This window comes from Molothrus ater, chromosome 3 (assembly GCF_012460135.2).
Source record: "Molothrus ater isolate BHLD 08-10-18 breed brown headed cowbird chromosome 3, BPBGC_Mater_1.1, whole genome shotgun sequence".
Classification (NCBI taxonomy): Eukaryota; Metazoa; Chordata; class Aves; order Passeriformes; family Icteridae; genus Molothrus; species Molothrus ater.
In genome coordinates, this window is record NC_050480.2 from 98,281,865 (window position 1) to 98,294,122 (window position 12,258).

A 12,258-nucleotide genomic window follows, 5' to 3' on the forward strand; every position below is an offset into this window, starting at 1 on the left:
TTTACAAAAGAGAGACTAGAAAATATATGATTGATGACAGGGAATGTCTATGTACTCTGCCTCTGTCCAACAGATTGCTTATCAGCAAATTCTAAGGAGTAGTTCAACCCAAAAATTTTCCTTGCTACTGCCTGCCAATCTTAATTCTATGAATGACATGAATAGCAAGCCAATGTATGTCTGTTTTTATTTTCATATTTGTCTTCCTAAATTTTACTTAAAAATCTTTTACAGTCCTGAGCAAATACATACCTGAATTTGTGTGGCACTTGAAGTCATTCTCTTTTTAATAAAGTCATTGAACTTACTTTCTGTAACAAATTAGTTTAACTCTAAAATAAGAATATTGAACTGAAGAGCTCTTTATTTAATCCACTGTCATATTAAGCAATGGGGGATCAGCTCGTCCTCTTATCTCCTTATTCTTGACACACAAAGTCTGAAAGCATGCAATACCTCCAGATGTAACTGAGGAAGAATAGCAACATTGCCCACTGCTTGGGCTGATTTTATTGGGAGCTTTGTATTTCACTGATCTTTTTTTCAGAGATGTTAAGCTGAAAATCTGTGTAATTCATAAGTTAGGTAATTCATATTAATGATTCCTATTGTTCTTTATACTTTTGTCATTGGTTTTGTTTGTTGGGTTTTTTTCCCTCTGATCTGCTAGCAGCAATGCTTTTACCCCAATTCTAAGTGGCATAAACTATTTCAATTAAGCAATTTCTTACTCTCATTTTTCATTATCCATAAGAGAATTGTAAATACGACAGGATTTGCATATTAATTACAGGAAGATGTTATATAGGAAAGGGTAATAAATTACCCATGCCTAATAACAATCAAATTATGTTATATAATACGTATCACCTTCTCAACAGCTCTTGACATCATCTCAAAAGAATCAGCAAACATTGACAATTTCACAGTCATCATGGGAAAATGAAAATTGATAAGAGATATTATTTCATAAATTTTTCATATTTTTTCCTACTCTTGCAGTTATTTTATTCTGCAAGAGTAAAGCATCATTAGTTGTTGTTTTAACGCATCATACCAAAAAATTATAGGATAGCCTGACACATTTCAAGACAGCAATCACAGTCAGAGTAAAAACTTATTCTGTGTTTTCTTAGTGTAAATAAGAGAGATTCTGAAGATGCCTGCTGTGATTACTGTGGAACAGTAATCAAACTTCTTCTGTAATAGCTGTAAGTCTTCCGGTGAATTAGTGTAAAATGTGTAGAGTATGTCTCTGTTTTTCCTTAATCCTTTTTCTCTAGTTCTAATCTATCTTTTAGTGGAACTGAAAAAATATTCTTAGAGTATTGGAAGATGTATCTAGCTATTGTTGCCCTCTACATAGGCTAAAGGGCTTTTTTTTTTTAAGAAAAACACTGTAGAGCAACAGTTCTCTTACATCTTCTCATTTAAGTGTATGGCTTAAGGTTCAGCTTGTCCAGAAAGCAGTAGAAATGGTCATTGAAGTCAAGTAGCTAAAAGAGACATGGTGCACTCACTAGCCCTCATTGGGAGAAAGAAATTCTAGATGGGGAAGAATGGAGAGAGAAAAAGTTACAGAAAGGTCAGATTTACTCCTTTTGAAAGAACCTTGATCAGAACTTCTGTTCTGCTGATTTGTGCTATATTCAAAAATAGATGAAGAACCTCTGAAAAGCAATGGTCTGAACAGATCAAGTGACCTCAGCCACGCCTCATAATGGCTTCTCTTCAAGACCCTTCACCATCTTTGTTCCCCTCATTGGACACTCTTAAATGTCTTTCTTATATTGTGTCACCCAAAACTGCACATGGAACTGGAGGTGAGCCTGCCCCAGCGCAGGACAGAGCGGGACAATCCCCTCCTTTTCCCAGCTGCCCATGCTGTGCCTGATGGGCAACAGTCCAACCCTCAGGACAGGGTTGGTTGTCCTGGCTGCCACAGCACTGCTGGCTCATGTTCTGTGAGTGCTGCTTCCAGTGCTGCTTCCAGTGCCTCATTCCCCATCTGTACATTCATCCAGGGTTTCTCTGACACAGATGCAGAACCCACCACTTTCCCTGGCTGAATTTCATGTGACTGGTGTTTGCCCAGTACCCTAATTTTTCTTTCTCTCTGCAGAGACTCTCTGCCTTTGAGGGAGTCAACAGTTCCTCCCAGTTTAGTATTATTGGCAGACTTAGTATTCCTTAAATTCCTGTGTCCAAGTAATTTATGAAGACGTTGAAGAGCACAGGGCCGAGGATGGAGCCCTGTGGAACTCCACCAGTGACAGGTCACCAGTCTGATGTCACCCCATTCACTATAACCTTTTGCATCCAACCCTTGAGCCAGTGGCTCACCCACCACATGATGTGTTTACCCAGCTGTGTGCTGGACATTTTGTCCAGAAGGACTCTGTGAGAAACAGTATCAAAAAGCTTTGCAGAAAGCCAGAAATATTACATCAATTGACTTCCCTTGATCAACAGTAGGTTAACTTGTCCTAAAAGGAAATGATGTTTGATAAACAGGACTTTCCCCTCATTAAGCCATGACCAATACTGTACTGTTTTTCAGGTGTTTTTCTATAACTCCTAGAATAATCTTCTTCATTATTTTATCAGTCGCAGAAGAACCTAGAGTGTTCAAATGAAAATGCATACTCTAAAATCTGTTTGTTTGGCTACAGCTTCAACTGTGGTATTTAGAAAGGATTCAGAGCAATTTCAGAGCTGTAGCTTGTGGTTAGGCCCAAGTTACAGAAAAGTAGAAAGAGCAGAAGTGAAGTATAGAACTGTCAGGTCTAACTTGAGGTATTGCAAAAAAAATCTGAAGAAAATGGGAAGTTGAACTATTTAAAAGCATCGGAAGCAAACAAAAATCTGACAGTGCCTAGGTAACATGATCCACCATGGACCTCCATGGGCTGCAGGGGCACAGCTGCCTCACCATGGGCTACACCAGGGGCTGCAGGGGAATCTCAGCTCTGGGGCCTGGAGCACCTCCTGCCCCTCCTTCTGCACTGACCTTGGAATCTGCAGAGCTGATCCTCTCATTCTTACCCCGTTTTTCCCTGGCCAAAATAACCTCTGTGCAATTAGTTTTTTCCTCCTTAAATATGATCACAGAAGGATTACTGCCATTTGCTGGCCCCCCTTGGCCAGCTGGGGGTTTGTCCTGGAGGCAGCTGCCATTGGCTCTGTCAGACATGGGGGAAGCTTTTGGCAACTTCTCAGAGAAGCCAACCCTGTGAGCCCCCACCCTGCTACCAAAACCTGGCCAAGCAAACCCAATTCACATGCCAAGGTGATGATTTTCCCTCCTTATTACTCCTTATTTTGTTCAACACAGCTATTATTAATTGCATATTTCTTAAATTTTTCACATTTTGTGTAATTCTTTCAGTAAGTGCAATTTTTATATTTGAAATTCCAGAGGACCCAAGCACAAGCAGAATTTCACTATGATAGGTGTTGAATGACAAACAACCACTCTATCCCAAAATCAAATTAATGAAATGGTTTTATATATAATTATTATCACATTCAGTACATATAAGGATAAATTGTCAAACCATTATGTATGAATCCTAATGACAATGAAAATATTGTCCAGGTTTTACATGAATTTATTAAATTCTGACATTTGTCTTTTTCTTTCTTCTTTCTTTCTTTCTTTCTTTCTTTCTTTCTTTCTTTCTTTCTTTCTTTCTTTCTTTCTTTCTTTCTTTCTTTCTTTCTTTCTTTCTTTCTTTCTTTCTTTCTTTCTTTCTTTTGTTTAAGCTTTTCTTAGATCTAATTTTAACAGGAACCATAAAACTTTTTCCCCAGAAGTACTATTTGTTCAATAAGAGTGAATGAATGCACATCAAATCCTGCTAGCTCTGACAATAACCCTTAATGTGAGGTTCCAGTTAATAGTTTCAGATGTACCTGCCATCCAGAATATAAGGAGCCATGTAGTGAAATTGCCATAAATCACTGTGTGGCTGGACTATGTCAGAATGGATCACAATTCAGTGATCTCCCTGGAGAATTTAAGTGTCACAGCCTGACTAGTAAAAATCACTTTTGTCATGAGGCATTTGGGTTTGTCAAAAAGAAATGTCTCAAGAAAGCAAATGTGGCATTTAAAAAAAATTAAATATTCTGTTGTGAAATTTTCATTATCTAAACTATGAAGTATCTTTTGTATATCTGTAAGAAAAAAAAGAAATCAAAATGTTGTCATTTCTTTTTGTAGGAAATGTTAAGTATTGTTAAGCAATCTGACTGAATCTGTTTTGAAGTGAAACCTTATACATAACCAGATGTATAATATTAAAATTGACCCCTGAAACCACTACCCTTTGTTCTTCAACTTAGTAGAGTGACTTTTCAAAGTAGATCAGATTGCTCAAAGCCCAATAATCCGTGCTGTAATACTTCAACAATTAATTCAAAACATAGAAATAAAAAGACACATAGGTTAAGACCTTTATTTCAAATCTATAAAGTTATGAATAATAATTTTATTTCATCAAGGAAAAAATACCTGTTGGCTTTTCTATATTCATTATCTCTATTTTGATGAAAGTTAAACATGCAACAACTATAGCTATATCTGTGCATAGCTGATACCATCATTGATCAACATTTTCATTTTATTTCTTTATACTAATATTTTATATTAGGTTTATGTAGTATTTCATTATGCAGATGTTAAGAGCTATTTACAAAGGCAAAATGAGAGACTTAAATTTTTAATGGCACTCAACAAGAAGGAAAACTTCAGCTGTGCAAGAATGTTGCATGGCTGGTGTTTAGGATGGAATTGAAACACAGCTTAAAGTCACCTTTCTGCATCTACTGATTTAGAAACGAAAATGACTGCATGTGTAGGGCAGTTTTAATAAGCATTGCCTTGTATTTATGCCTCAAGGGGCTGTTCAACAAGCCAGAATTTGTAAAGTGCAGCATGTTCCAGTAATTTACCCTGATGGTCAGAAGCTGCTGTCTTCCCTCATGTAACAAGATGTTCTAAAGTTAAAAATTCTTCCAGATCAGAAGGTCTTCAGTCATGCCTTAAGAACACAGTTTCCATTTCCTCTAGTTTAAAGACTAGGTCCATGCAGTACTGAACTTATGAAATTTTGTAATTATTTATTATAGTCAACTGCACTTAATAAACACTATTAAAACTAGGTTATGTTTAGTTTTGAAAGCTATCAGAGCATACAGTAGGAATGCAGATTTATTTGAACATCTTTGACCAAAGAGTCTTCCTCTTTGTCTAAAAATTTGACTAACACAATGTCAGATATGAGGAACCTCAATGGTACACTGGAATCTGTCATGGCAATACCTACGCTGCTGAAGCATGGCATTTCTTTATAAATATATTTTTAAATTAAATGTGAAGTTCAGATCTTCAGCCAGACTTAGTATCTAAGTTTGTAAGACACTGGAATTCGTTATGTTTAACTCACTTAACCAAATCTCTGGTTTAAGTCTTTAGTGGCTTTCCATGCTGCACTTGTTAAATTATAATAAATTGGTCTAGTCTGTTTTGATCTTTGTTGCACTAAAAATATTTAGAAAATTTTAAGTGCTCAGCTAATAGGAGACCAGAAAACTGTACTTCTTATGCTTTAGCTCACTAAGTTTTTATGACCAAACCAAAACGTCTAAAATTTGAACCTTTTTGTTTATATTCAGCATTTGGATACTAACTCCACACATATGGATTGATTTTTCAACTGCTTTATATCACATAGTTAAATATATTAATGTGGTTTGAAAAAGAATCAGTCTAACAAAGAATATTTTCTTGCAACTATTTATTGTGTATGTTCAAAAACAAAAGTTCTATCATCAATGAAAATTATTATTTCCTTGATGCCCATTGTATTTTGAAGGGTTTTTATTATAATTTGAAGTATAGCTTTATCATTGACTTTATAACTATGACTTTGTTCCATTTAGAGTTGTTTTGTATATGAAACTGAAACTTTCAAGGAAATTTGAATATTTTACGCTATTCTAAATAAGATTTTAAAACATAGGAACAGTACACATTTAATTGGCCTGTCACTTGTCTGTTTTCTCAGATTAAATTTAATAAACTTCCTAAGTCTTCTGTTACTCTATTTTTCAACAGGTTTTACTGGTGAGTTGTGTGAAGCTAGTGTTGCTGCCTGCCTATCACAACCATGTGGGGTCTCCAGCATCTGTAAAGACACTGTGGGTGGCTATCTCTGTTTCTGTGCACCTGGCTTTATAGGTAAGTTCATAGAAGTGCTGTTTAACATGTTTCAGTCAGTCCTAGACCAGAGAATAGAAGTTTGTTCAAAAGTAGCAACAGATAATTTAGCACTGTGCCTCTGATTCAGGCAGAAACAGCTTTTGTTTCCTGACACACAAAAGTACTTGGCTGAGTAAAAGTATTCAGCTGTAAAAATACTGACTACAAGGGACTATTTCCACTCCAATTACTCTTTATACTATTTTAGACACGGTGTCTGTCTTACACTGATGTGATTTAAACTCCCAGCCATATGCAAGTTGCCCTTAATTTAACTCCTTTGTGCTCTCTGTAATAGTAAGGCTGAACTAAGAGGGTCTCAACTCCAAATATACATCCAAGATCTTGGGCAGGTTTAACTACTCATGTTTGCATCTACCCTGCAGGCCATTGTCATTACACTGACTAGATTAAAATTATTTTGGCTATGTCAGCATACTGACATAGTATTTTCAGACGCCAGTGTAAAAGAAAAAAAATCTTTCTAGATACATATACAGATATTTTTGATCAACTATATGGTGAAATAATCAAGGGCAGTAGGAATTCCCTGAGTGGCAGATCAGCTGTGCTACCCAGATCCATCCTGTCTAACTCCACAGACGTTGAGAGGGCTCCAAAAGCAGGAATAAGATGACACTTATATCTCCCTCAAGGGAGGACACAGACAACCAGAGGAATTGAGTCGTCCTGTGTCAAGGAGGACAGAGACAACCAGAGGAATTGAGATCTTGAGAAGACTGCATATCTCTTAACTTGCTGTTCTGATCTTTAAAACAAAGCCACAAATTAATAAATTAACGAAAAAAAATATAATAGAGAAAGAGCATATTATTTTATTTTTTTCCCTTGGAAACCATATTTACATTTGTAATGTTTTATGAAAACTCAAGGCTTTCTTGCCCTTAAAATAAGAAAATATGCAAGTTTTTGATTACATCTGTAAGGACTCTATAAAATCTTTGTTCAACATTATATTCATTTTGCTTTTTTCCTTTAATCAAAAAGAAATAAATTCCCCAAAGACAATTTATGGTTCATTGTTAAAAGCTCCCTGTACCTAAACTCAGTTATTTCATTTTGTTGTTGCTGCTTGTGCTGATGATTCACCAGTGGCGTGTTCTAATGAAATTAATCCTCCACTTGTTTCCAGGTCATAACTGTGAGATTGAAGTCGATGAGTGTCTTAGTGACCCTTGTCACAATGGAGCTACTTGTGTTGATCATCTGGATGCCTTCAGTTGCATCTGTCAGGATGGATTTGAAGGTAAAAAAAAATCCACAGCATGATAACTTTGTAAACCTACTCAGAGTTTTACACCATTTTTTTAAGCATCAGATGAAAGGCATGTATTCACACATGGGTGTCATATGAAGTCATAAACATGTCAGTTAGAAGAAGCATATCTTGACTAAATTGCCCATTTTGTTTTCTTGATAGCATGGAACTAGGTGTTTTCTGCTAACTGGTGTCTTGGCTGTTGAAAATGGGTCTGTGGGGTTCAGTGAATTCTGAAAATTGGGGATACTTTTTCTGCAAGCTTTAAAATACTTCAAAGATTTAATATCCTCGAATTGAGAAAAAATCTAACTGTGTGGTAAAGGTTTTGTCTTTGTCATATTTGTAGAATTTATATGAAAAATTTATTAGCTTTTATAAGTGGGTGCATTAATAGCTGCAGCTATCCTTTCAACTTGGATCAGGAATTTAAAGTGTATCCATTTTCTTTTTAAAGCTTCATTTTTTAAACATCATGGATATTTAATCATTAAAATACAAATCAATCCATAATTCAAATGTCCCAGTGCAAAATAGTAATTTCTACCACTCATCTATTCAGAAGAATTATCACTTGCATTTTTATTTCTTTAAATGCTTTTAACTTCCCAAATCATGCAATTGATGCAATTTTTCAATTATTCTTCAAATGATAAAGAATTTGGTTCACTGACAAATATTAGCAATGAAGTATTTTTATACTTTGAGTAGTTATGGGGGTTTTTTATAGTCTACATTGGAATAAATTTTCTTGTTTTCTATAACAGATTTCTTTTTCATAGTTTTTTGGGAGTACATCTTTTGCCTTATCATGAACATAAGAAGCATTTCCTCTAATACCACTGCAATGCTGTCTATTATACTTACTGTAATACGGTTTCTGTTCTTCTATATTTATATAATAAGAAAATTTTCTGCTTTAAGCCTTAGTTAACTGTTTGATTACTGTACTTTTAACATTTTTGAAAAATTAGTGAACAAATTAAGCATTCAGAAGATTAACATCTGTCATAAACACCCAGATCTGAATATTAAAAGGGTGTCAAATAGATTCTGATATGTGAGTTATATTCAGTTAAAATAAATGTTGGTCCTTACCTAAAGGTGACATGGAATAACTTCTTTCCCCTTTCCTTGATTCTATATTTATAGGTACAACTTGTGAAGCAAATATAAATGAATGTCAGTCTTCTCCATGTCTTCATAATGCATCATGTGCAGACCTTATTGGTGGCTATAAATGTGTCTGTCTACCTGGTTTTACTGGTGAGTTGTTTTTATAGCAAACTTTTTTTTTTTTCCACAGCCAGGTAGTGCACAAAGCATCCATTAAGACATTATTGACTAATTTGCTTGTGTTTTATCGTAATTTCTCTTTATCTGCCCTGGTCTAATGTTTAATTTGCATTCCAACTAACTAGAACACTGACTGCATCTGTAAACCTCATAGCACAAGATAAATTAGTCTGCATTTAAAAAGGCCTTCAATGCTTGGACACATAAGGAAGACTAGTTACCATTTAGTAACTCAGAAATGAGTTGGTATGTATTTGTGGTTATAAAAACAAAATGGATATTGAAATTAGTAGTGTGGCTGTTTGTTTGGCTGATGTATGTTAGCTTATCTTCACAAGTTGCTAGAGATTTTTATGGTGCAACTTAATTAGAAATTGGCACCTGATTTTTTAGTAAGTGTTGAAAATTTTCATCTTTTCAAAGGTGCAAGATGTGAAACAGATATAGATGAGTGTGCTTCATTTCCCTGCAAGAATGGAGCCACCTGCATTGACCAGCCTGGTAATTATTTCTGCCAATGTGTGGCTCCGTTTAAAGGTAATGAACACCAAGGGAGAGGGGAAAGCAAACATAATTAACTTTATAAGACATTTCTATCACTTGTTTGAATGCATTTCAGTGTTCCTACAACATTAATAGTCCTTCACTTCCCCAAACAAAGTTCTCAAAGTGACCAGCCATATATATGCCTTCAGCTGCAACTAAGGTGAAGTGATCATTGTTTATACATCTGCTAGGTGTGTTTCTTTATTAAACAAAATTGATACTTTAAAATGAGTTTGTTAACAGAATAAAATTACTTACATAGGTAATAGGAGGTATGTACCCATTAAGCTGCCCTCACAAAGATTGGTTGATTTTCTACGCAGTTTTCTCTCTAATTCTATTGGCATTCGCTACATTATTTTATCATTTTTAGAAAGCAATTAATAGCTATCCTGGAATCCACAAACTGTGTGATTATTTCTTATGATGCTTTTAAAAGAAATACACTTAAATTGCAAAGTTATTGCGACAGTTTTCATATAAATTTTTCATATAAATAAAATTTTCAGCTAAATTTAAACTCTTACTGCTAAAATAATTTAAAGAAACAAATTGTGTGGTGTTCTTGAGCAAATATAGTTCAAGTGATAGTCTCAATTAAAAGCACCTATTGATTTGTAAATTAAATATAAACACATTTTTCCTCCAGCAGTTCAATATAATGATACTTACTTAGGATTCCAGAACAATCGTTAAAAGACAATTATCCTGGTATGTTGAGACAGCAGGACTTTTCCCCTATAGGGAAGATGGTTGAATAAAATTCATTTTTCATGAGCTCATGAACAAGCACTCATGTTTGTTCTTATTATTTTAATTAATGGTCAAAATTTAGTTTGTCATTTTTGTTAGTTTTTATTTATGTTCTACTGAATAAAATCCAGTACAGTAAAAAGTAAATGAATACTGCATTATCAGAATTGCCTCTGTGCAGGAAGATGTAAAATAATTTTCAGTACATGGTTAGAAATACTGATCTTTTGAGTACATCTTGCAAAAGGAACCGGATTTCCAGCAGATTTTGGTATTCATTTAGCTATTTAAGTAAGTAATTAAAAATTCAGAAAGTCAACCTTTCTGTAGTCATCCTTCAACAGACTAGCAATGTCTCATATGCTTTATGGAAAAGGTAAGTCCTGCTGGCAGGACTCATAAAATGTAACTGAGATCCTCTGAGAACATTATAGGAGGAAGTAGTTAATGGCCTGCTGTGCCACTGAGACACTCACAAGTCTATAAGGCCAGATGGGATCCACCTGAGGGTACTGAGGAACTGCCAGAAGAGCTCAGCAAGACACTGTCCATCATTTGTCATCAGTTCTGGCTAACTGGGAAGGTCAAAAATGACTGGAGGTTGACCACTGTGATGCTTATTCTCAGGATGGGTTGGAAGGAGGCTTTGGGGAACTACACTTGTCAGCCTGGCCTTGGTATCTGGCAAGGTCATGGAACAGATTATCGAGTGTGATCACATGACACATACAGGACAACCAGGGGTTCAGGCCCAGACACGTGGGTTTAAGATAGACAGGTCCTGCTTGACCAACCTGATCTTTTTTAACCAGATGACCCACCTGGTGAGTGACATCAGGGCTGTGGATGTTTTCTACCTGTACCTCATCAAAGCCTTTGATACTGTCTCCAAGAGCATACTTGTGGAGAAGCTGGTAATCCATGGCTAAGACAGGGGCACTCTTCACTGGGTTAAAAACTGGCTGGATGGCCAGGCTCAGAGAATGGTGGTGTATGGAGTCACATCCGTGTGATGGCCAGTCACTAGTGGGGCTGCCCAGGACTCAATATTGGGTCCAGTCCTGTTTAGTATCTTTGTCAATGATCTTTGTGAAGGGCCCAAGGGCACCCTCAATCACTTTGCAGATGACACCAAATTGGGTGGGATTGTTGATCTGTTGGAAGTTAGAAAGGCTAACTTCCAGAGTGATCAGGACAAGCTGGTTCAGTATGCCAAGGTCAGTGTTATGAAGTTCAATAAGACAAAGTGAAGGGTCCTACACAGAAACCCTATTCATCCCTACAAGCTGTGGGCAGAGTGGCTGGAAAGCTGCCTAGCAGAAAAGAACCTGGGGTAGACAGAGTTTGAACATGTCTGCCCAGGTGGCTAAGAAGGGCAGGGAAATCCTGGCCTGTATCAGCGATAATGTGGTCAGCAGGACCAGGACAGGGATTGTCCCTCTGTACTTGGCACTGGCAGGGCCACACCTCAAATCCCGTGTCCAGTTCTGGGCCCCTCACTGCAAGAAAGGCATTGAGGGGCTGGAGTGTGTGCACATGAGGGCAATAGAGCAGGTGAAGGTTCTGGAGTGTAAGTCTCACCAGGAGAAGGAAGATGGGGCTGCTTAGCTTGTAGAGGAGGAGGCTCAGGGATGATCATATCACTCTCTACAACTTCCTGAAAGGAGATTGTACCAAGGTGGCGGTTGGCCTCTTCTCCCAAGCAGGCATCAACAGGACAAGAGATGAACCAGGGAAGGTTCAAGTATAATACCAGGAGAATTTCTTCACTGAAAGGGTGATTAAGCATTGGATAGGCTGTTCAGGGAAGTACCAATATTGCCATCCCAGGACGTGATCAAGAAAAGACTGGAAATGGCACTTGGTGCTGTGGTTTAATTGACAAGGTGATGATTGGTCAGAGGTTGGTCTCAATGACCTTGGAGGTCATTTAGGTCAAACCTAAATGATTCTATGACTCCATTCTATGATAATATTTTTGGTACTGCATGTCTGAGGCTGTTTACTTTTTTACAGCTTTAGTCAACACCTTCCAATATCAAATTCTTATACTGATTTTGTCTGGATTTATATGGGTATAAATAAAAGTATATTAGGTTGATATGAAAATGCTACCTCT

At 36.5% G+C, this 12,258-nt stretch overlaps 1 protein-coding gene across 1 annotated transcript in view; it reads left to right on the forward strand.

Moving 5' to 3' along the window:
- EYS (eyes shut homolog) overlaps nt 1–12,258 on the forward strand; it is a 797,164-nt gene that overhangs the window by 213,438 nt on the left and 571,468 nt on the right. Inside the window, exons 15-18 of the mRNA XM_054514337.1 lie at nt 6,122–6,244; nt 7,419–7,532; nt 8,697–8,810; nt 9,264–9,377. Of these exons, the coding sequence (XP_054370312.1) occupies nt 6,122–6,244; nt 7,419–7,532; nt 8,697–8,810; nt 9,264–9,377 (465 nt within the window). The remainder of the gene's footprint in view (nt 1–6,121; nt 6,245–7,418; nt 7,533–8,696; nt 8,811–9,263; nt 9,378–12,258) is intronic.